At 49.8% G+C, this 25,374-nt stretch overlaps 1 protein-coding gene across 1 annotated transcript in view; it reads right to left on the minus strand.

Moving 5' to 3' along the window:
* CFAP45 (cilia and flagella associated protein 45) overlaps positions 1–25,374 on the minus strand; it is a 377,198-nt gene that overhangs the window by 160,828 nt on the left and 190,996 nt on the right. The window contains exon 7 of the mRNA XM_086945062.1: positions 5,131–5,260. Coding sequence (XP_086801188.1) covers positions 5,131–5,260 — 130 coding nt within the window. The remainder of the gene's footprint in view (positions 1–5,130; positions 5,261–25,374) is intronic.

Genomic DNA, 25,374 nt, shown 5'->3' on the forward strand with positions numbered 1-25,374 from the left:
CCTCCTTTACTTAGCCAAGGCAGGTTTGAAGTATTCATCGATTAGGGTGAACTTGGCTGCCATTACAGCCTACAGAAGGTTCCCCAACTAACCTTCCTTTTTTCAACTACAGGTGGTCAAGGACTTCCTACAGGTTTTGAAGAAGGTCTAGCCCCCTGTTCGACCTCCTTCTCCTCCTTGGGAATCTAGTCCTTTCCAGATTGATGGGTCCTCCCTTTGAGCCCCTTCATAAGGCTACCCTGCAGCACTTAACATGGAAGACCGCTTTTCTAGTGGCAATAACATCAGTGCGCATAGTAAGTGAGATCCAAGCGCTATGTGCCAAAGAACCATATACTGTGTTTCACCATAACAGGGTGGTGAAAAGAACTCATCCTTCCTTTTTGCCAAAGGTTGTGTCTGATTTGCATGTTAACCAATCGATTTCTCTCCCTTCCTTCTTTCCCAATCCTGCTACTACTGCAGAAAGGTCACTCCATTCCTTAGACCTTAAGAGGGTGCTCAAGTTCTATTTGGAGGGAACGAAGGCCAAAAGGAAATCAGACCAATTGTTTTTAAATTATGGTGCCATGAGGACGGGCTTTTCAGCTTCCAAACGGTCCATTTCAAGATGGATAGTGTCCTGTATTAAATTGGCCTACCAGTTAGGGAACAAACCCCTAGGGTTGTCTCCTAAAGCACATTCCACTAGGGGGAAAGAGGCTACAGTAGCTTTCTTGCATGACGTGCCGATGCAAGGCAGCAACCTGGAGATTGGTACACACTTTCACGAGGCATTACTGTCTTGAATCCGACTCCGGAGCGGATACCCAACTAGGCCAAGCCTCCTTGAGAAATCTGTTCAGATGATGAGATATCTGTGTTTTCAAGTTTGATTATCTGAGCTTGATTAATAGTTCCTTTTTTCCTTTTGCCCGCAGGTGGAAGGGATGAGGCTTGCTATTCTATTCTAGTACTTATGGCTATTGATGAGGATATGATATGGAAGAGAAGGATTAGTTACTTACCTGTAATCCTAGTTCTCTTCCAGGGGTTATCCTCATCAAAGTCATAAGCAACCCTCCCACCTCCCCAGGCAAAGGAACGTTTAAAATGTTAACTCTTTGTGCCATGGCCTTTGTGTCACCGCAAGGACAACTGACCTAACTGTCACCCCTGAGTCATGATGGGAAGCTAGGGGTCATGGCTGCCTTAAAGGCACGGTGCCAGTTTGTTTCTATGTTGCTACGGGTTCGCTTTTCAGCTTTTCTATGCTATGTTCTACAATGCAGCCTGTGAGCTGTCCATTTATTTATTTATTTATTTTGAAGGTTTTATATAGCGCGAACAAGACTCTTACGAGTATCAGAGCGCTTTACAGATAAGTGTAAAGAAGAAACCAAAAAATGTAATAAAAACAAGGGATAGGTGCAAACATGGTACAAAACTTAAACATGTAAATCAGTTATCTTGACAGAGCAAATGTCAGCTAGTTGAGGATAAATACATAGATAGGAACAATAAAACGAAAGGTAGCAGAACAGAGAGGATCACATGAATTGAGCCAAGAGGATCGCTTTCACTTCTTTTTTGAAGGCGGCAGGTGATGGATTCGTTCTTGTTTCCTTTGTTTTTATATCAAAAGATATAGTTGTTTTATTTTAGAACCAACAGGTATTAAAATATACTTTTCTCAATATGAGTGACTTTGGGTAATTACTTTGCAGACATGCAATAGACTTAGTAAGTACAATAGTTACTGGGGTTGCAATAGGAAATGCAATTCTAAACACAATTTAACATTAAGCTCAACGGGTTTCTCTATAAAAATGCAATAGATTACTTTCAGGATTACTTTGCTAACCACAGGACTGGATGCTGAATTCAGTCCCGGGACCTAAGCTGTAAACAGTTAAGTAAAAGCGTTTTGGTTACAGTTGTACTTTTATAAGGATATACATGTATTTTCAAAGTTGACACTTAGAAACTTTTCAGAGAAAAAACTAGCAATGTTATACTTATGGAAGGAAATTAAAGTCACAGGTAAAGTAGGTTCTTGTTACTTTTGTAATCCAGTACTGAACTCCTAGATCCAGCACTGGGCCTCTACCTAAGACAGGTAAGTAGTTATGTTTCAGCAGTTGGTACGATTTTTAAGGGATATTTGTAGTTTGCAAGCTTTCAGTCCTTTCTGAGGGATTGTGCTAAGTGCTAAGCATTAAAACAGTTTTCAGAAATACTTTGCTGTTTGTTTTTTCCGTGGTTTTAAGGTATTGTTTATAATATACAGGGGAGTCCTTACAGCATTATTCAGCTCTTAGTGTATGGAGGGCTGCATTTACGTTGTATTATATATATGTATATATATATATGGAGATGCATATATGTTTTCACATATATGATTGTGTTTCCGGAGTCCCGCGCATGGGCGGAAATATTCTAGTGCTTGTGACTATTGATGAGGATTCCCTGGAAGAGAATGGATCTGAATATGTTTCTTTCTTCTTGACAAGAAAGTACCTGGAATAAATGCCTGTTCCTCATTGTTGGAGAGGAACCAATTCTGTAAAAGAATGCTGACCTCAGCTCGTAACAGTGGGAGTTGGTAGTTGGTTGGGTTCGGAGGTATGAATGGTTGAGGACGATGAACCGCAGACAAAATCCATTGCTAACAATATTCAGCACCCATGCATCTTGTGTTATGTTTTGCCACTCCACCAGGTAATCACGTATGCTTCCCTCCACTGGAGTGGGGAACAGAATTTGTGGAAGTAATAATTTAGGGCTTCGATCTGGAAGTTGCCCCCTATAGCAGACTGTTGGGTAGATCTACCTCTAGGCTGCCTTTGTTGGTAAAACTGATAGGGATTCTGATGCTGTTGCTGTGCACTGTTTGCTGGCGGCCCTGATACTACTGAGAGAACTGGCCTCTCTAGGAAAAGAAGCAGCGTTAATATGGCCAGAAAATCTTCTCTGCTCCCTGGGTCTTTCATAACCCAACTGCCTTTAGAGTTTCATTTCTGCCTTCATCCTTGCCATTTCTTCATCGGCATGAGCCCCAAAAAAGAGTTGTTCCAGAAAAAGACAGATTCAAAATTCTCTATTGTAACTCTGGCTTGAGGGATGTTAGGCGACGCTATGAGTGTCGTCCTAGAGCTACTCTCTGGCAGTATTCTTGAGTAGCTAATGAGCAGTCTGTTGCAGCACTGATCACTTGATTTTAGACCAATAAACCCTTTTTTAGGATCTCCATGAAGTCTTCCCTTTTGACCCTAGGGAGATGTTCAACAAACTGGTTCATGGATTCCTACAGTGCCCTGTTGTATCTGCCTACAAAGGCAGTGGTTCTGGCTGCTTTAATGGATGCTGCTGCCACTCTCCTTACTTGGAGGAACCATCGAAGAGGGGGGTAGTGGAATGCTGTTTCTTTGCCGCCACGACGATCACAGAGTCTGGTGTAGGATCTTTTTGGAGGAAAGATGGATCTTGCTCCAGAGGGCGATATTTTTTGTGGAGCTTGGAAGGTGCTGTCTAAACAAAGGCTGGTGTTAGAAAAAGCTTAATAGCTGGTTCATGGAGACCTGGCACTAGCGGAACATGGGTCTAGTTACCGATCACTGTTGCAGGGTCTCGAAAATTACTGATGTCGTTGATGTTGGGGTTGACAAAGGAATATTACGTTTTGTCACTCATCTCAAAGGACTTCTTGGAATGTGGTAACATCATCCACTGGTGAAATACATGGAGGTGGAGAGTCCGACAATGCTGGTGAATAATGTCCAGTAGAAGTGGAGGATCTTGTGCGAGAGCATTAGTGATGATGACGATGATGTGAGCACCTAAAGAAGCCAAAGTGAGCTACGATGAAGGGGGCTAGAATGGTGCCGTGATCTAGACGTGATCTCCATGGTGTAACTGGTGCCTATAATGGAGGCCGGACCGCGGCGGAAAAGCAGAGGACGGTCTTCCCATCTGCCACGGTCCCCAGACCATTGTAATATGGTGGGGGGAAATAGGTGGCTGACGGGCAAGGATGGCGGTCCGTCAGCCATCCTAATCGGCCCCTAAGTGTGGATCTGTTTTGGCTTTTTCCTACCAATGGCTAGGCACCTGTCAAAAAGAGATGGCAAATTGCCTGTAATTTCTGACAGGAAAACACAAAAAAGGCAGGGAGAGAGAAAAGGCATCGAGTGAAACTGCCTGCAGACAAATTCAGTCAAGAATTTTGATGAACATTTTTTTGGGGTTGAGCTCAATGTTCCAGGGCCTGTCAGAAGGAGTCTTCAAAAAGAACTGAAGGAACTGCTACCTGCAATGCATGATGGGATACTGGTGGAGTCTGGATTCTTGAAGGCACAGTGACGTTTTTAGACATATAATGGAAGTCTATGAGGCTACTATGTCCTGCTCCCTTCATCTCTACCATAAGAAAGGGTTTGTGAGTGATATTTTAGCTGTTTGTACTAAAATTATCTTAAAATTGCTATGTCCTGGCTCTTTTTTCTTTTCAAGATGAAGAATCTGGCCATTGTAGACTAGGTAAATAGGCTGCATACTCTGTCTCTCTCTCTAAAGTGTCTTTGCAGGCCTTCCTGAAGAAAGGCGAAAATCTACACTTAAGAAGATATATGTATATAAAAAAAACTGCTCTGAGGCGGGATTATTCAGTGCCACAGACAATAAATGGAAATCCCCTGCGAGAGAAGCCTATTTGCTTTTGTGGACTTTTTATGGAATATATGGACATTCTTTAACATTATGCATGTGGATATACCCTTCATACGATGATACAATTATTGCTATTTGGGGAACATTGTGTTATGCATATTTTACTGAACAAAATTGCTATGCAATATTTTATGATCTTTTAGAATCTATTTTAACAATTATTTTTTCTTATAATGTATGTTGCATTTTATGCAGTGTTGTGAATTAGCTGCACAAAGAATTGGATGATGATGATGAATATTTCACTTAACCTCAGAAACCTTTAACGTTTTAATGGCAAGGACCCAATACAAGAGCCAGAATTCACTAAGATGGGATGCGCAAAATCAATTTCCAGGAAGACAAGTGCACATCATCTACAAGGTCTTAGCAATAGACATATCAAGATACCTAATTTTAAACTATAGAAACTGTGCAACCTGCCTTGAAGTCATTCATTTGCAGTTCTTCAAGGTACTGCAGCATCTGCTGGGCTTCCTGTTCCCTCTGCTCTTCCAGGAGAATCCGATGTTCTTCGTTTTCTCCCATTTGATTGATTATATGCATTTTTCCGCTTAAAAATAGAAGAGCATACAAATAAATTTCAGCGATTGCAGCACACTGGGTGCACCCTAAAGGTCTGCCTGAAAGGCATAAGATTATTACATCAAATGTAATTAGTTATAATTTATTTTTATATAAAACGAAATGGTTAACTATGACAGTAGTCAAGTAGTCACAGATCAGTGTACACTTACACTTATAATGGTATACAGGCCATGACACACATGGATTTAAGATACATATTTTCTAGTCTAAAACCCAAACACATGGGAATAAAACAGGATACATTTATAAGCGGTGAAACACATTTTAAGCCTAGCTTGAATAGTGCAGCTTTCTACCAGAGCTTTTGGCACTGCACTTCTAAAAATATACATACATTGGGTGTATTTCTCTCACAGTGAGAGTTTGGTTTATAAAAGCAAACACACAGATGTGCAGAAAATTTTTCTCCCTGCCTTTCCAATTAATTATTTTGTTTACCATACTTGGGACTGCCATGCCTCACATGGTAGTAATCTGCAGGGAAATGCAGTAATAGAATTATGTATTTATTTTATTTATAAAGTTTTGTATAGCGGGTGTAGGAAGGTAGTGTTTAGCTGGTTTTTGACTTAGTTGGCCTGGGATCCTGCTAATCAGGGGCCCAGGCTATCTGCTCTCTCTTTAAAATGTACTCCATGTAGGAGAGTAGGGTCTGCAATCCTATGATCACCCAGATTTTTTTGCTTTTGTTTCACTGGTTTACGACTTTCTCTGGCTGTGGGCCTGCTAATCAGACCCACAGCCTGGCTGTTCTCTTTCTAAATTACGAGATGTACCCTAGGTGCATTTACCAATTGGTACTGGGCCACCTTGTCAGACCCCGTAACGCAGGGCATAGGGGTACCCAGGGCCGCCAGGGGCTGAAGCATGTATTACGCCACCCCTGGCTGGCCTCCTAAATTTGACACAACTGGCTGCACGACAGCTGGGGCGAAGCCGTGTAACCATCCTTCGCTTTAGGTATAGTAGCCCTATATCTAACCATACAATGGACACCCGAGTTCCTATCAGTCACTCCTATGGCAGGCCTTACCAATCCTGAAGGCAGAGTGCGTGGGCTCGTGTGAGCTAGGTTCAGGCCCGAGCCGAGCCCGGTTGCAGCTTGCGGAATCAAGACCCAATAGCTGTTCCATGATAACGCGTACCATATCGGTAACTCCGGTGTCGCGTTATCGAGACATGTCGAGTAAGGTGTCATACGAATCGGGGTGCTGCCCTCTCACCAATTCCGGCGATGAGGTTAGCATCCCACCCTTCTAGAGGGACACGACATGTACGTAACTGTGAACCCCGGTTAAAGTTAACTGAAGCCTCAGCTCCACAAAATGGATGCTGCCACCACAGACACGAGTCTGACCTCCTGCTGCTGGGAGTCCTTCCAGCGAGGAGCACTTGGACAAAGGGTTTCCTGTCGAGGGCGCTGTTCGCACCGTCCCAGACAGGGTTTGTGTATTCTGGGTAGGTAGGGCTTTGGCGAGAAGGTGACTGCGAAGTGGCACCCCGGTGCTCACTACGCATCTGCCGGTTAGAACCAGTTCCAGGGGCGACAGCCCTGGCCTGGGGAAAGTCCGGCAGGGGAGAGGGGTGTAACTACCCCCCTTCCTGGTCCCACCCTTAGGGCAGGACCTAGTCATGTACCCACCCCTTTCTTTAGAATAAAGACCGGAGCGGGGACCCTTCCAAATTAGATCATCTTTGATTCAAGAACTACTTTCTACGAAAGGACATTCAAGACTCTTCTCAAGATTTCTCCCTTGTGACTAAGGAGTAGTCACCCCGCATCAGCGGGCACCAACTAAGAACTCTGCGGTTTGCTGTAAGTCCTTCCTCAAGGAATCCGACGGCCCAGCTCGACGAGAACCGGCTTCCCTGGCACCTCTGACCTCTACCCACATCATCAGCTCAGCTGTGATCCGTGGGTGCGACGAGACCTCGAGGGACCGGCCATCATCAGAACCTGCACGCTCTTAAAAACCAGCACGACCATCGAGGTAACTCTCTGGTGAGTGCTCTGGGGTCCGAGAAGCCCCGACCCTGAGCCGCTCCAGCACCGAAGTGCAGTCTCCCAGCATCTCCACGATCTGCGTGGGGCCCTTCTGCTCGCTGCTCAGCACGTTGTCTGGTCACTAGCCGCTGGCTTGTGTCCTTCTGTGACGACATCCGAGAATCATCACTGCTGGTCTGGTTGCTCCAGACTGGCCCTTGCTTCCATCTTTGCGAGAAGCACCCCGGACCCTCCTGGTCCACTCAAGACGCCCTCTTAGGCCCACCACGTGGCCCTGAGAACTGCCAAGGCTTGTTGCCCCATCCTGGGCCCAGCGACGCCGACAGCATCATCCTTCGTGGGACAGCTCGCACCTCCGCCGTGGTCGCCGACAACGCCTCCTGGTCCGTGAGACTGCAGAGCCTAGCGTCGCCCACTCACCTGGTCGAGGTGACGGCCAACCGGTGCCTTCCTGGTACCCTCTGACTACTGGCTAGTAGTACGAACTTGGTCCCCTCTGCTTTCAGGTTTCTTCAATCTCCGATCCAGGCTTGGATCTCTACGAACTATTCAGCACTGGTCGCCGGCCAGCAACTCTTTTCTTCCGGCTCCTGGCTCGTCAGCGAAGACCCCGACGCCTGTAAGACTTGTGCAGCCGCAGCCCTCGTGGCTAGGTAACTCGGCATTTCGGTGCCTGCATAGCCTCCTTACTCTAGGGTCCCGAGTCCCTCGCTTCCGACTTGCCTTATCGGGTCCGCCCGAGACCTTAATCTTTCCGTGTCCTCGGACACTTGTTTCTAAATTGTGCACTTGAAGTATTTGCTAAAGAGATTTGGTTTGTGCTTAGTACCCTGTCCTCATAAAGAGTACAGGGCTGTTGTGATTCTTAATAAATATACTGTTTATTTTCATAACACTTGTGTGGTGTCCTTTCACTGGGTGTTCAAGGGGTACATGTGTGGTAAACAGCTGGCTTAACACGCCCTCTCGAGTCTTTAGCCTTAGACTGCTCGTATCCACGCTACTAGGATAGCTGGTCTATAGGTTGACTTACAACCAAACACCATAAGGGTCGTTGGAACGATACATAGCGGTCGCTAGAATAGCGAACGTTGCATATCGGGCCAACTTCTCACATTGGTGAGCAGCGGTTGGGATTTGAGCTTGCTGTTGTTTTACCACACGTATCCTAAGAATATCTTGTTGAAAGATCGCACAAAGTACTGTTAGTACATATAACTAAAAGCTTAGAATACTCTGAGTTCTACTGAACCAGCTGTTGTAGCTCCTCAAGGCTTAGCCCACCTTGGCTACAACTCTTAGCAAGGGTACAGTAGGTAAACACGTAGTGTAGGTAGGTGCATCACTTACACCACACTAGAACCAGTATGTCGGACAAAGGAGGAAACTCTGGGTCTCCCCTTGTGTCAGTTGACCCTCCACAGGTCATCCCTTCAGGATATACTGTGCTGAGCTTCAAGGAGTTAAGACGACTGTGTCACTCCAGGAAGATTCAGCAGGGGTCTAACCCCACAACGTCCTTTCTGATTGGTCTCTTGGAGACTTATGATGCCAGGAGAGCTGAGAAACTTCGTAGCTCTTCTAATCCAGAAGGAGACATGCCTCCCCTCGAGGGAACCCGAGACGATCCTGACCTCATTCACCTCGCAACTGAGAACGAGGATGTGGAGGAGGATGAGGATGAGGATCTCTCTGGGGATGAGGCAGATAAGGGACAGGTAGAAGTCGTCAGACTAAGCAGGTCCAACTTAAGCAAACATGATAGCGGTACTGGGGGACCCCTGGGGCCACTATCAGGTCAGCTTAACATTGGGAATGGACGAGCCCGATCTCTGTCAAGAGACTCTGGCGGATCCCTTCGAACCAATGGCTCTCACAACTCTTCTCAGAGAGGGATGACGTCCCCTCAGAGGAGAGTGTACGAAGCTAAGGAAAGGGCAGCTAATCTGAGGATCGAAAGGGAAGAACTTGCCCTGGCCAAAGAAAGGCTTGCCTTTGCTAGAGAGCAACAGTTAAGTGGGGTAGTCCCCACTGGTGGCAGCAATGTACCTAGTAATAGGGAAAAGAGTTTCGATACGAAACACCTTGGTAAGATAGTGCCCCCCTTTAAACAAGGGGACGACATCCACAAATGGATTACTGCTTTGGAGAGGGCCTGCACTGTGCAGGGTGTTCCCCAGAGTCAGTGGGCAGCTATCTTGTGGCTCTCCCTTGAGGGAAAAGGAAGAGACAAGCTCCTCACCACAAGGGTGGAGGATGCTAACAATTACCAAATCTTGAAAAATACACTCGTTGAAGGGTTCGGCCTAACCACTGAGCAGTACAGGGTGCTGTTCAGGGATACCCAGAAAACGCAGTCTCAAGATTGGTCTGACTTCGTCGATTGTGCCACTAAGGCTTTTGAGGGCTGGTTGCTGGGCAGTAAGGTTACTGATTATCAAGGATTGTATAATTTGATGATGAGAGAACAAATTTTAAACAATTGTCAGAACCAGTTGTTGCATCAGCATCTTGTCGACTCGGATCTGACCTCTCCCCAAGAATTGGGAAAGAAGGCAGACAGATGGGTTCGTACAAGAGTTAAGCAGAACCAGGGCCAGAATCAAGGTGGTCAGAAGAAAGCAGACCAGAGGGTAAAGATTCTAAAGGGGAACAAAATGACCAGAAGTCTTCGACAGGTCCCCAACAACCCAAAGAGGGTGGGGGTCAGGCTCCCCAAAAGAAGAAAGAAGGCCAATCCAAAAGATGGTGCCAGTACTGTAAAAGTAAGTCTCACTGGTTTAGTGAGTGCACCAAGAAAGGAGGAGGGCAGACTCCTGCCACTGCAGCCCCTAAGGCACCTGTGCCCCCTAGTACAGTCAGCAGTGGTAGTGCGCCTCCCAAGGGTTTAGTAGGGTTAACCCTGGGTTCTGAGGGGCGTGACAACTTAGTTGGCACACTCACTCAGGCTGTCCTTGTCAGTACAGGGGACGCAGACGTATCCCCTGACGTAAGCCCCAATACTTTGGGCAAATACCGACAGACGCCTTTCATAAATGGAAAGATGGCTCAGGCCTATAGGGACACTTGTGCCAGCGTCACCATGGTGACGCCTAACTTTGTGGACCCTGGACAGATCATGCCAGGTACAGAATTCCTGGTGACCAATGCAAGCAATGTCACTACCAATCACAGTATGGCAATTGTAGCTTTCTCCTGGGGAGGGGTAACTGGCCACAAGAAGGTTGTAGTTAGTCCAGACCTCCCAGTGGATTGTTTGTTGGGCAATGATTTGGAGTCGTCACAATGGTCAGAAGTGGAGCACCGGACTCACATGGAAATGTTAGGTTTGCCAGCACATGTGTTCGCTGTGACTAGGTCACAGGTCAGAGGTCAGGAAATGCCCCACTGAACAGGTGCTGGATCCTGGAACAACGGACCAGACACCTCCCAAGAAAAAGAGCAGTAGGGTTAAGGCTGCGCCTTCCCCCTTGCCCCAGGTCGAGGATCAAGTCTCAGAGGAGGCTGACCTACAGGAATTGAGGGAAACTGAGCCTAGGGAATTCGAACTTGATCAAGTTGAATTCTTGGGTTCAGGGGGACCCTCAAGGGAAGACCTGGGGAGGGACCAGTTAGACTGCCCTTCTCTTGAACCCCTCAGACAGCAGGCTGCTGCTGAGGCTGCTGGGAACGCCACAGGTACCCACAAGGTATACTGGGAAGATGGACTCCTGTACACTGAGTCAAGAGACCCCAAGCCCGGCATGACCAGGAGCCTGGTTGTACCCTTGTCTCAGCGTGGTTTCCTACTTACCTTGGCCCACGAGATTCCCTTAGCAGGTCACTTAGGCCAGACGAAAACGTGGGACAGGCTTGTCTCACACTTTCACTGGCCTCACATGAACGAGGATACCAAGGAGTTTTGCCGCTCCTGTGTCACTTGCCAAGCCAGTGGTAAGTCAGGTGGCACGACAAAGGCCCCCCTTATACCAATGCCTGTGGTGGGGGTGCCCTTTGAACGGGTGGGGATCGACATCGTCGGTCCCATGGAACCACCTACAGCATCAGGGCACAAGTTTATACTGGTGGTAGTGGATCATGCCACCAGGTATCCTGAAGCTATTCCCCTTAGGACCACTACAGCACCTGTTGTGGCAAGAGCCCTAGTTGGAGTATTCTCCAGAGTGGGCTTCCCTAAGGAGGTCGTCTCCGACAGAGGTGCAAACTTCATGTCGAGCTACTTAACTGCTATGTGGAAGGAATGTGGTGTTAACTACAAGTTCACTACACCCTATCATCCACAATGCAATGGGCTTGTTGAGAGATTCAACAGGACCCTAAAAGGGATGATTCATGGACTACCGGAAAAGCTTCGGCGTAGATGGGACGTCCTGATCCCCTGCCTCTTGTTCGCCTACAGAGAAGTCCCACAGAAGGGGGTTGGCTACAGCCCTTTTGAACTTCTGTACGGGCATCCTGTAAGGGGACCCCTGTGTTTGGTGAAGGAAGGATGGGAGAGACCTCTCAAAAAGCCTGCAGCCAACATAGTGGACTATGTGCTTGGCCTCCGCTCGCGGATGGCTGAGTACATGGAAAAGGCATCTGAACACCTTAAGGCCAGCCAAGAACTCCAAAAAGCTTGGCATGACCAAAAGGCTGTCTTGACTGTTTACCAGCCCGGACAGAAGGTGTGGGTGTTGGAGCCAGTGGCCCCAGCAGCACTCAAGGACAAATGGTCCGGGCCCTACACCATCCTGGAGAAAAAGGGAGAGGTCACCTACCTGGTCGACCTGGGAACTCCCCGGAGCCCCCACAGGGTGCTTCATGTCAACAGGCTAAAAGCATATGTCGACAGGAAGGACATGAGTTTGCTCATGGCCCTAGATGAGGGACAGGAAGAGGAGAGCGACCCTCTCCCCGACCTGCTCACTCAGAATCCTGACGATGGCTCGGTAGATGGTGTTGTCTTTTGTGGCAGCCTCTCCGAACATCAACAGAGCGACTGTAAACAGGTTCTTCAGTCGTTCAGGCATATGTTTTCTCTAACACCCAGTCAGACCGATTGGTGTACCCATGAGGTTGACACTGGTGACAGCTTGCCAGTAAAGAGTAAAATCTACAGGCAGCCTGATCACGTTAGAGACTGCATCAAAAGTGAAGTGCAGAAAATGTTGGAGTTGGGAGTCATTGAACCCTCGGATAGCCCTTGGGCTAGTCCCGTAGTTCTAGTGCCGAAACCTCACACCCAGGGTGGTAAGAGAGAGATGAGGTTTTGCGTAGACTACAGGGGTCTCAATGCAGTCACTAAGACTGACGCCCACCCAATACCAAGGGCAGACGAGCTTATCGATAGATTGGCTTCGGCCAACTACCTAAGTACGTTTGACCTGACAGCTGGGTATTGGCAAATCAGGTTAGCTGAGGACGCCAAGCCTAAAACCGCATTTTCAACCCCTGGTGGGATTTACCAGTTCGTGGTGATGCCCTTTGGTCTGAAAAATGCACCTGCCACCTTCCAACGGTTGGTGAATCAAGTCCTTACTGGGCTGGATGACTTCTGTGCGGCGTATCTTGACGATATTGCTGTCTTTAGCTCCACCTGGGAGGATCACCTGGTCCACCTGCGGAAGACGTTAGAGGCACTGCAAGCCGCAGGTCTCACTATCAAGGCCACCAAGTGCCAGATAGGGCAGACACAGGTTGTATACCTGGGCCACCTTGTAGGTGGAGGTCAGGTTCAGCCACTGGAGAGCAAGATACAGTCAATCAGGGACTGGGCTCCTCCAACCACCCAGACTCAGGTTCGAGCTTTCTTGGGCCTGACTGGTTACTATAGGAAGTTTGTCAGGAACTATGGTTCAATTGTGACACCATTAAACGAACTGACAAGTAAGAAAATGCCAAAAAAGGTTCAGTGGACAGCGAGCTGTCAAAAAGCATTCGATGACCTAAAGCAGGCCATGTGCACGGCGCCTATCCTCAAGAGTCCGGACTACTCCAAACCATTCATTGTCCAAACAGATGCTTCTGAGTTGGGTGTGGGAGCTGTTCTTTCTCAACTGAATTTTGATGGTCAAGACCAGCCCATTGCTTTTATAAGCAGAAGGCTGACCCCTAGAGAGAAGAATTGGTCAGCTATTGAGAGGGAGGCCTTTGCTGTGGTTTGGGCCCTGAAGAAGCTGAGGCCATACTTGTTTGGTACTCACTTCAAGATTCAGACCGACCATAAGCCCCTCTTGTGGCTAAATCAGATGAAGGGTGAAAACCCCAAACTACTTAGGTGGTCCATTTCCCTACAGGGGATGGACTTTACAGTGGAACATAGACCTGGTACTGATCATGGCAATGCCGATGGGCTCTCCAGATATTTCCACTTAGAACAAGAAGACTCACCTGGTCAAGGTTAGCTTATTGTTCCGACGTTTGGGGGGGGGTCATGTAGGAGAGTAGGGTCTGCAATCCTATGATCACCCAGATTTTTTGCTTTTGCTTCACTGGTTTACGACTTTCTCTGGCTGTGGGCCTGCTAATCAGACCCACAGCCTGGCTGTTCTCTTTCTAAATTACGAGATGTACCCTAGGTGCATTTACCAATTGGTACTAGGCCACCTTGTCAGACCCCGTAACGCAGGGCATAGGGGTACCCAGGGCCGCCAGGGGCTGAAGCATGTATTACGCCACCCCTGGCTGGCCTCCTAAATTTGACACAACTGGCTGCACGACAGCTGGGGCGAAGCCGTGTAACCATCCTTCGCTTTAGGTATAGTAGCCCTATATCTAACCATACAATGGACACCCGAGTTCCTATCAGTCACTCCTATGGCAGGCCTTACCAATCCTGAAGGCAGAGTGCGTGGGCTCGTGTGAGCTAGGTTCAGGCCCGAGCCGAGCCCGGTTGCAGCTTGCGGAATCAAGACCCAATAGCTGTTCCATGATAACGCGTACCATATCGGTAACTCCGGTGTCGCGTTATCGAGACATGTCGAGTAAGGTGTCATATGAATCGGGGTGCTGCCCTCTCACCAATTCCGGCGATGAGGTTAGCATCCCACCCTTCTAGAGGGACACGACATGTACGTAACTGTGAACCCCGGTTAAAGTTAACTGAAGCCTCAGCTCCACAAAATGGATGCTGCCACCACAGACACGAGTCTGACCTCCTGCTGCTGGGAGTCCTTCCAGCGAGGAGCACTTGGACAAAGGGTTTCCTGTCGAGGGCGCTGTTCGCACCGTCCCAGACAGGGTTTGTGTATTCTGGGTAGGTAGGGCTTTGGCGAGAAGGTGACTGCGAAGTGGCACCCCGGTGCTCACTACGCATCTGCCGGTTAGAACCAGTTCCAGGGGCGACAGCCCTGGCCTGGGGAAAGTCCGGCAGGGGAGAGGGGTGTAACTACCCCCCTTCCTGGTCCCACCCTTAGGGCAGGACCTAGTCATGTACCCACCCCTTTCTTTAGAATAAAGACCGGAGCGGGGACCCTTCCAAATTAGATCATCTTTGATTCAAGAACTACTTTCTACGAAAGGACATTCAAGACTCTTCTCAAGATTTCTCCCTTGTGACTAAGGAGTAGTCACCCCGCATCAGCGGGCACCAACTAAGAACTCTGCGGTTTGCTGTAAGTCCTTCCTCAAGGAATCCGACGGCCCAGCTCGACGAGAACCGGCTTCCCTGGCACCTCTGACCTCTACCCACATCATCAGCTCAGCTGTGATCCGTGGGTGCGACGAGACCTCGAGGGACCGGCCATCATCAGAACCTGCACGCTCTTAAAAACCAGCACGACCATCGAGGTAACTCTCTGGTGAGTGCTCTGGGGTCCGAGAAGCCCCGACCCTGAGCCGCTCCAGCACCGAAGTGCAGTCTCCCAGCATCTCCACGATCTGCGTGGGGCCCTTCTGCTCGCTGCTCAGCACGTTGTCTGGTCACTAGCCGCTGGCTTGTGTCCTTCTGTGACGACATCCGAGAATCATCACTGCTGGTCTGGTTGCTCCAGACTGGCCCTTGCTTCCATCTTTGCGAGAAGCACCCCGGACCCTCCTGGTCCACTCAAGACGCCCTCTTAGGCCCACCACGTGGCCCTGAGAACTGCCAAGGCTTGTTGCCCCATCCTGGGCCCAGCGACGCCGACAGCATCATCCTTCGTGGGACAGCTCGCACCTCCGCCGTGGTCGCCGACAACGCCTCCTGGTCCGTGAGACTGCAGAGCCTAGCGTCGCCCACTCACCTGGTCGAGGTGACGGCCAACCGGTGCCTTCCTGGTACCCTCTGACTACTGGCTAGTAGTACGAACTTGGTCCCCTCTGCTTTCAGGTTTCTTCAATCTCCGATCCAGGCTTGGATCTCTACGAACTATTCAGCACTGGTCGCCGGCCAGCAACTCTTTTCTTCCGGCTCCTGGCTCGTCAGCGAAGACCCCGACGCCTGTAAGACTTGTGCAGCCGCAGCCCTCGTGGCTAGGTAACTCGGCATTTCGGTGCCTGCATAGCCTCCTTACTCTAGGGTCCCGAGTCCCTCGCTTCCGACTTGCCTTATCGGGTCCGCCCGAGACCTTAATCTTTCCGTGTCCTCGGACACTTGTTTCTAAATTGTGCACTTGAAGTATTTGCTAAAGAGATTTGGTTTGTGCTTAGTACCCTGTCCTCATAAAGAGTACAGGGCTGTTGTGATTCTTAATAAATATACTGTTTATTTTCATAACACTTGTGTGGTGTCCTTTCACTGGGTGTTCAAGGGGTACATGTGTGGTAAACAGCTGGCTTAACACGCCCTCTCGAGTCTTTAGCCTTAGACTGCTCGTATCCACGCTACTAGGATAGCTGGTCTATAGGTTGACTTACAACCAAACACCATAAGGGTCGTTGGAACGATACATAGCGGTCGCTAGAATAGCGAACGTTGCATATCGGGCCAACTTCTCACACTCCATGTACCCTAGGTACATCTCCAATTGGATAATGGGTCACCTTATGAGCCCCTGTACAATGTACTGTAGGTACCCAGGGCATAGGTGCATCCAAGGCCTACCAGGGGCTGCAGCATGCATTATGCCACCTCTGACTGGACACCCAAATTGACACAACTGGCTGATCACTCAGCTGGGGCAAGGTGGTGTAATCACCCTTTGCTTTAGATATAGTATACCTATATCTAACCTTATATCTAGACACATATCAATCAATCAATCAATGACATTTATAGAGCGCGCTACATACCCGTAGGGTCTCAAGGCGCTGGGGGTGGGAGGGTGCCGCTACTGCTCGAACAGCCAGGTCTTCAGCTTCTTCCTGAAGGAGAGGTGGTCTTGGGTCAGGCGCAGGTCGGTCGGGAGGGAGTTCCAGGTCTTGGCGGCCAGGTAGGAGAAGGACCTTCCTCCTGTAGTCGCTCTTCGGATGCGGGGGACGGCGGCGAGGGCGTGGTTGGCTGATCGGAGGTGGCGCTTGGGAGCGTAGAAGTTGACTCGGCTGTTGAGGTAGCTCGGGCCTTGGTCGTGTAGGGCTTTGTGTGCGTGGGTGAGGAGGCGGAAGGTGATTCTTTTGTTGACGGGGAGCCAGTGAAGGTCTCTCAGATGTCCGGAGATGTGGCTGGTTCGTGGGATGTCGAGGATGAGTCTGGCTGAGGCGTTCTGGATCCGCTGGAGTCTCTTCTGGAGCTTGGCGGTGGTACCGGCGTAGAGGGCGTTGCCGTAGTCCAGTCGGCTGGTGACGAGGGCCTGGGTGACGGTCTTCCTGGTCTCGGTGGGGACCCACCAGAAGATCTTCCGTAGCATGCGTAGGATGTTGAAGCATGCCGAGGAGACGTTGTTGACTTGCCTGGTCATGGAGAGGGAGGAGTCCAGGATGAAGCCCAGGTTGCGTGCATGGTCTGTCGGTTTGGGTGCGGTGCCCAGGGCGGGGGGCCACCAGGAGTCGTCCCAGGCGGAGGGTGAGGAGCCCAGGATGAGGACCTCCGTCTTGTCCGAGTTCAGTTTTAGGCGGCTGGTCGTCATCCACTCGGCTACCTCTTTCATCCCTTCGTGCAGGTTGGCTCTGGCGGCGGCGGGGTCGTTGGTCAGGGAGAGGATCAGCTGGGTGTCGTCGGCGTAGGAGATTATGTTGAGGTTGTGCTGGCGTGCGATGGCCGCGAGGGGGCTCATGTAGACGTTGAAGAGGGTGGGGCTCAGAGAGGATTCTTGAGGGACGCCGCAGATGACTTCGGTGGCCTCTGACTTGTACGGTGGTAGGCGGACTCTCTGTGTTCTTCCGTCGAGGAAGGAGATGATCCATTCCAGCACCTTGTCCTGGATTCCGACGTTGCTGAGGCGCTGTACTAGGGTGCGGTGGCAGACAGTGTCGAATGCCGCGGAGAGGTCGAGGAGGATGAGGGCCGCTGTTTCTCCGTTGTCCATCAGGGCTCGGATGTCATCGGTGGCGGCGATGAGGGCGGTCTCGGTGCTGTGATTGGCTCGGAAGCCGGACTGTGAGGGGTCGAGGGATCCATTTGTCTCGAGGAAGGCGGCCATCTGCTTGTTGACGGTCTTCTCGATGACTTTGGCTGGAAACGGGAGGAGCGAGATGGGGCGGTAATTCTTGAGTTCGGTGGGGTCCGCTGTGGGTTTCTTGAGAAGAGCGCTGAGTTCGGCGTGCTTCCAGCTCTCAGGGAAGGTGGCGGTGTCGAAGGATGTGTTGATGATGTCTCGCAGGTGGGGTGCGATGACAGCGTCAGCCTTGTTGAAGACGTGGTGAGGGCAGGGGTCAGTCGGTGATCCGGAGTGGATGGAGTTCATCGTGCGGATGGTGTCTTCGGTGCTGATCGGGGTCCAGGCGTGGAGGGTGGTGGTGGGGGGTGGTTGTTCGGTCTTGGTGTGCGTTGGTTGGTTGTTGAAGCTGTTGTGTATGTCCGTGATCTTGTTGTGGAAGTATGAAGCGAGGGAGTTGCAAAGGTCTTGCGATGGGGTGATGTCGTTGTTTCCTGCGCTGGGGTTGGATAGCTCTTTCACGATGTTGAAGAGTTCCTTGCAGTTGTGTGCGTTGTTGTCCAGCCGGTCCTTGAAAGCAGTTTTCTTGGCGGCGCGGATCAGCTGGTGGTGCTTCCGGGTGGCCAGCTTGAAGGTGGTCCTGTTGTCCGGTGTAGGTTCCCTTCTCCAGACTTTCTCGAGGGCTCGGCAGTTCTTCTTGGAGCTCTTGAGTTCGTCGGTGAACCACGGGGCTTTCTTGCTGCCGGATCTGCTGGGCGGGGTCCTCAGCGGGGCGAGTTCGTCCGCGCAGTTGCTGATCCACTTCGTGAGGTTGTCGGCGGCCTGGCTGGGGTTCGCTGAGCTGCCGGGAGGGTGCTGGCTCAGGGAAGCGGTGAGTTGGTCTGCTGTGATCTTGTTCCAGCTTCTGCGGGCGGCCTGATGCTGGTGGTGGTGGGTCGTCGTCCTCTTGAAGGTGAAGTGGACGCAGCTGTGGTCCGTCCATTGAAGCTCTGTGGCGTGGCTGAAGTCGATGTCTGTGCTGGAAGAGAAGACTGCGTCGAGTGTGTGTCCGGCGAGGTGGGTGGGGGTGGACACCAGCTGCTTGAGTCCAAGATTGGCGAGGTTGTCGAGCAGGGTGCTGGTGTTGCGGTCGTTGTTGTTCTCCAGGTGGAAGTTGAGGTCCCCCAGGAGGATGTAGTCGGCGGAGGGGAGGGCATGCGGGCTGACGAAGTCGGCGATGTCCTCGCTGAATTGGGTGCGTGGTCCCGGAGGTCGGTAGATCAGGGTGCCTCTGAGGGTGGTGTTCGGGTCGGTGTGAATCTGGAAATGCAGGTGTTCGGCGGTGGTCAGGGTGTTGTCGGTGCTGGTCGTGAGACGGATGGTGTTCCTGTGGATGATGGCGATGCCTCCTCCCATCTGGTTGGCGTTGCGGTCCCTCCGGACGATCTTGTAGCCCTCTGGGATAGCGATGGCGATGTCGGGAGCTGAAGAGGCGTTCATCCAGGTCTCCGTGAGGAAGGCAACGTCAGGGGCAGTGGTCTCTAGGAGGTTCCAGAGTTCGATGGCGTGTCTGTGGACGGAGCGGGTGTTGAGTAGGATGCACTTGAGGTGGGTGCTGTTGGTGTTCGACTTGGCGGGTGCTGGTGCGAGGCAGGTCCGGATGCAGGTGAATTTGCAGGCGTGGCAGCTGAAGGGTCCGTGGGTGCGTCGTGGTGTGGCTTGGTGGCACTCTGGGCGTCGGCCGGTGTTGAGTGCGCTGAGGGTGGCGGCTGAGTACGTCAGGCGGGTAGGTCGGGGTCGTCGTGGGCCAGGGGTCCTGGCGCTGGTCGCGATCCGGTCGCGGACGGGCGCAGACGGGCTTACCTTTGGCGCGCCTTCGGCGCACAATCGGCGCGCCCGCTGTGCGTTCGCATGGTCGCCATATAAGGCGAAGTGCGCGGGTGGGCGGGGCAGCTGGGAGGCGGGAGCGGGGAGGGAACAGAAGGGAAAAAGGGGCGTGGTCAGCGGTGGTGGCGGGAAGCGGGAGCGGGGAGGGAAGGCGGAGGGCGGCGAGGTAGGCGGGCAGACAGGAAGGATAACGCAAATACGGGCAGAAACGGACTAAAAAACAGGCACAAATGGATTACAAAGATGCTAACACGGGAACAAAATATTGGTTAAGCAAGCACAAATGATTGACAAAACAGAAAACAAAACAGACGACAGCGGCGTCAGCGAGGCATATATACCTATAAGTCACTCCTATGGCAGGCCTTAACAATCCTGGAGGCAGAGTGCCTGGTTTTATGTGAGATGGTGCTCTAGCATGAGCTGAGCCTGTCTGCAGCTTTTGGAACCATGTCCTTATAGCTGTTCTAGGATATTGCCATACCATATACTCTTAAGTGCATTATGAACCTCGCGGTTAAATGCTAACTCTGGTTTGGCTTTATCAAAACATGTCGAGTAAGGTGTCATACGATTTGGAATACTACACCCTCGCCAGTTCTGGCGACGGGGGTAGCATTCCACCCTTCTAGAGGGAGAAGACATGTTATTCCTACTATTCCCGGTTAAAGTTAACCAGAGCCTCAGCATCACAAAATGGATGCTGCTGCCACAGACACAAGTCTGACCTCCTGCTGCTGGGAGTCCTTCCAGCGAGGAAGGCTTGGACAATTGGTTTCCTGCCTTGGGAGATGCTAGCACCACCCCAGACAGGCTTTTGGGTATTGGGGCAGGGAGGGCTGAAAGAAATGAGACACTGCCTGGGGCACACAAGGTGTCCCATGCATAGTCCAGTTCAAACCGGTGATGGGGCACTCCAGCCCCAGCTCTGGCGCGAAACTGGACAAAGGGAAAGAGGTGTAATCACCCCCTTCCCTGGTCCAACCCATAGGAGAGACCTAGCAGGTAATCCATCCCCTAGATTTGGTATATAGGTAGGAGATGAGTCCCAAGACTTTAGATTTATCCTGACTGAAACTCTTAAATGAAACTCTGGACCTTCGATGATCTAATTTGCAAGAAGACGACTGAAGAATCTCCCTTGTGGTCAAGGATTGACCACCCTGCACAAGCAGGCACCATCCAGCGATCAACGGCTTGCTTTGTCGACGCTCCCTCCGGAGCCCGAGCACAGAGCCTGACAAGAACCGGACTTCCAGACTTTCAACAGCCCGATCCACAGTCCCAGCAGAGCTGAGACCCGTGGAGGCGACGAGAGACGTGGGACCGGCCATCTTGAAAAGTCTGCGACTTGCTAATTGTGCAGCACCTGAGGCACCCTCGAAGCTGTGCATTGGGGATTGAGAGGCCTCAGGCCCGAGCATCATCTGCACCGAAGATCAGCCCTGCACACTCCACGAGTTCTGCGTGGGGCCCTTCTGCATTATCCTGCTTGATGCGTCTGCCCGGTCACTTGCCCGTTCGCTACTGGCCATCTTGGCGACGAACCTTTGAATTTACACTGCAGGTCTGGTTGCTCCAGACTGGCCCTTTCTTCCCTCAAAAGAGGTAAGCCCCTCAGACCTTGCTGGTCTGAGTAAGAAGCCAACTTTGTTTCCTGCGTGGGTTGCCTTTGCCAAGGCTTGTTGACTCCAATCCTGAAGCCGACACCGCCGACAGCGAGCGCCTTTATGGGACAGTCCGTGACTGACTACTGGTTGTCGTCGACGCCTCCGGGTCCACGTGGCTGCGGAGACAAGCTTCACGACAGCACCTGATTGCTTCACGACATCGCCTGGTTCCTTCCTGGTTCCTTCCTGGTCACTGGCTAGTGACCCAGACTCTGTCCCCTCTGCTTTCAGGTCCTGTTCATCTTCGATCCACCCTTGGATCCACCCGGACACTTCTCTCCTGGTCGCCTGCAGCATCTTTCTTCCAGGCTCCATAGGATTCGACGACGAAACCCGACACACTTTGACACCTATGCACCCGCTTCCTGTGGGTGAGACAACACTAGTACTCCGGTGCTCCTGTGGGTATTGACTATCCAACTGTCTAGGTTTCAAGTAACTTTCACTGAGTCCAGTCAGAAGTGCCCTAAAAGAACTAGTTTACGTTCCTATTCATTCTCTATGGCAACCCGCGTGTGTGTTTAGACACTGCACACGCATCCCGTGGGCCTCCTGCTTTCTAACTCTTGGTAGCTCAGTGTAGCCCCAGCGATTCCCTAGGCCCTAGGCCTATTCACTTTCCGTGTAGTGGTCCTTATACCACTATTTTAGTATATGGTTTAGCGTGCCCCTAGGGCCCTACTGTATTTTGTGCAACTTAATGTATTTTAATTGAATATCTTGTATTGTGCTTGTGCCTCTGACCTCATAAAGAGTTCAGAGGGTTTGACTAGTAATATATAACATATATATTTTATATATATCCTGTGTGATGTCCTTTCATTTGGTATTAAAGGGGTTAAATATGGTAAAACAGCTGGCTTCAAATGCCCTCTTGAGTTTAGCCTAAGACTGCTTTGTCCATGCTACCACTAGGATAGCTGGTCTATAAGTTTGACTTTACAACCATCACCATAAGGGTTGTTTCGACTGGTGCAAGGTGCTCACTAGAATAGTGAACATCATATACCAGGCCAACTTCTCACAGTGGGAACAAGACCAAGGCGGGTATTGTCGCAGGGATTCTGGGCTCAGACAGAACTGTGCATAGAGGCTTGGAACCTCAGTGAATTAGGGTGTGCCAAAATTCACCTTAGTACCCAAAAATCCCCTACCAGACTAGCCTACAGTGTCTCATTGGTCATCAAAAACTCCCAATGCTTAGACAAACCAGAACATGAACTTAGTACACCTCAGGTAACGTGGAACACATGAACACTCTTTCGTTATACAATCATTTCAATCCAGAACAAGGAGTAAAAGAGGACACGTGCATATTTGAAATGTTTATTCACGAATGCAGTGTTCTCATGCGCAGTATCTTAGCTAATACAAGCAAACATATTATAAGAAACAAAGTATTCAGCATAGTCACTAGTCCATAGAACACAAACGGTGCAAGCATAGTATTATGCTAAAATGAATAGGGTTTAACAAAACCTAATTCTCACCCTCCCTAGCTAGTATATTATATTATGTCTAAGAAGGTCTCTTTTGGGTTTTAGCAGAGCGGCCCCATACCTCAAGATCCTAGCGGTAAGGGATCACATCATCAGCAACCAGCTCTCTGCATGCAAAGCACCATGTAAATGTGTAGGCATTTATATAGCGCACTGCTACCCGTAGGCGTCCTGGCGCTTCGACCGCTGCGAAACCCTTCCTGGCTTCCCTGAGAGATGGTCCCTTAATGGGTATCTCCAGGGTGAGACCAGGCATCCCCGGCGGTCTGGGGGGCCTTTAGTGAAGATGAGGCAAGCTAATGCCCAGAGTTGCCGAGTGTGATCGCTGATCAGAGTGGGCACCGAGGCGAGAGAATTATCGAGTCCGCTGACCCTGGTCCAGAAACCTGCCGCGCCGGGAATCGAACCCTGGTCCCGGGCCGTCCTCTGCTCTCGGGTCTGCCGCCTCTAACCAGTGAGCCACACTACTTCACCATCCAGTGTGTATATGCTCTTGTGCAAAGCAATATAAAAACGCGCCTAAAGCCAGAACTTGGCTGCAGCTGCATGTATGTTATGTCTAGAGACGTGCGAAGATCAGTGCTCATAACAACTACTGTGTTGAGATATCCTTGAAGGTTTCAGCCCTCACTGTACAGACACAGCTCACCAAGCAAGGCTGATATCAGTGTAACAACATATTATTCTCGTATGAACCTAAAACATTTTACTAGGCTCAAAGCTAAAGCAGCAGATGCGTGTCATGTGCAAAAGCAGCAGAAAGGAAAAATGGCGTTTAAACTCACAAAAAGCTCATGCTAACTTAACACAGTAATCAGGCTACATCTATCCATATATCAGTATCAGAGCGCTTCACAATATGGATTGTTAGGAAATAATAGCGGGAAAGAACCAATTTTACTTATAAATGCAAAAACGAGCAGGTTTCAAGAGGGTATCACAGTACATCAGATTAAGAGTAAGACATATACAGTACTGGGAGAAAAACATACATTACTTAAAAGTGCATAACCAGCGAGGCTGGGATTAAAAGGTGAACACCAAACTAATAAACAATCTGGGGACAGTGAGTACGGAGTGGAGCCATGACCAATTAAGGCAAGGACTTGTTGATTATTTATTACTTTTACTTCCTTTTTGAAAGAAGCTGTGGAAGAGATTTGGTAGACTTCCGGTGGAAGAGAGTTCCAGATCTTCGTGGCAGAGCCTGAGAAGGCTCTGTGGCTCAATCTCTTTTTGTGGTTTCAGAAGCAGTGAACTTGCATTTCGTGACGATCCATCCCTTCCAGATAATTCAAATTCTTGAGCCAAATAAAAAGGGGTATTAAAATGGAGGACTTTGTGCGTCAAGCAGGCAATCTTTAGCTGACTTCTTGCTTCGTTAGGCAACCAGTTTAGAGAATTGGGGATTTTATACCAGTAATCAATATGGCTGCGGCATTCAAGGACGTCCTTAGTCGGGCCAAGGTATATTTGGTAAGGCCACAGAACGTCGCACTCCCGTAGTCTATCCTAGGCAGAACGAGAGCTTGAACCACCTGCTTGAAGTCATCTTGTGGAAGGAATGGTTTGAGATTCCTGAGTATACTCAACTGGTGTATAGCGCTCTTGCTTATATTGCTAATATGATTCTGCATATTCAAGTGCATGTCCAATGTGATTCCGAGGGATTTAGCTGAAGCAATAACGTGGGAGGAGCAGTTGAAGGATATGAGGTATTTCAACCAGAGGTCGATTTTGGGGGTGTGATCAGGAGGCGAGATGAGAAGGAAGAAAACAAGTTACTGACCTGTAACTTTGGTTTTCCAGTATTGGAAACTTTCATAGATTCCCATGCTTGCATTATTCCCCGTCGTCGGAATGGGAGTCCCCGGTACACATAAAATAGCAACAGAAACCATTACCAAAACAGAACCTAGGCTAAGGCCCATTCTTGTTGTGCAACCTATCCGCCTCTTTTTGTAAAAGAGACCAAAAAAATGAACAACCAATCAGATTAGCCTGACCCCTTAGAACCCTCCTGAGAGAAGCTCAGAACCTCGGATTTTCGTAGCCTTTTGTGTAACCACATAACTGAAGATGGAAGAGGCTGAGCTTTCCCAGGGGAGGAGGGTGGTTTGCATGGGAATCTCTGAAAGTTTTCAATACTAGATAACGAAAGTTACAGGTAAGTAACTTGTTTTCTTACTCCTGTATTGGAACTTTCATAGATTCCTATGCTTGTATCAGAGTAGCTAGCAGTTATCAGCACATTTTTGGAACCATGACCATTATAGAACCAAGAACAAAGCAATAGCATATTTATCATAATTATATTTTCAATGGTCAATAACATACTTAGAAACTTTAGAAGATATAAACACATGAGGTTCAAAAATGTGCAAGAGCTGAAAAAACAGTAGCATGGAAGGAGGGATGAAAGGGAAAGCTCACCACTACTGAAAGAGGTTCCTCAGGACTGCCTGGCCGACTGCTGTGTCACTCTGCGTTGCAGAATCCAGGCAGTTATGCCTTGTAAACGTATGCAGATCTGCTGGATAGGAAACCCGTCAAAGAGGGCTGTCGAAGAAGAGATCACCCTCGTGGAATGAGCACAGATCCGACCT

The sequence above is a fragment of the Lissotriton vulgaris genome, chromosome 12 (genome assembly GCF_964263255.1).
Source record: "Lissotriton vulgaris chromosome 12, aLisVul1.2, whole genome shotgun sequence".
NCBI lineage: Eukaryota > Metazoa > Chordata > Amphibia > Caudata > Salamandridae > Lissotriton > Lissotriton vulgaris.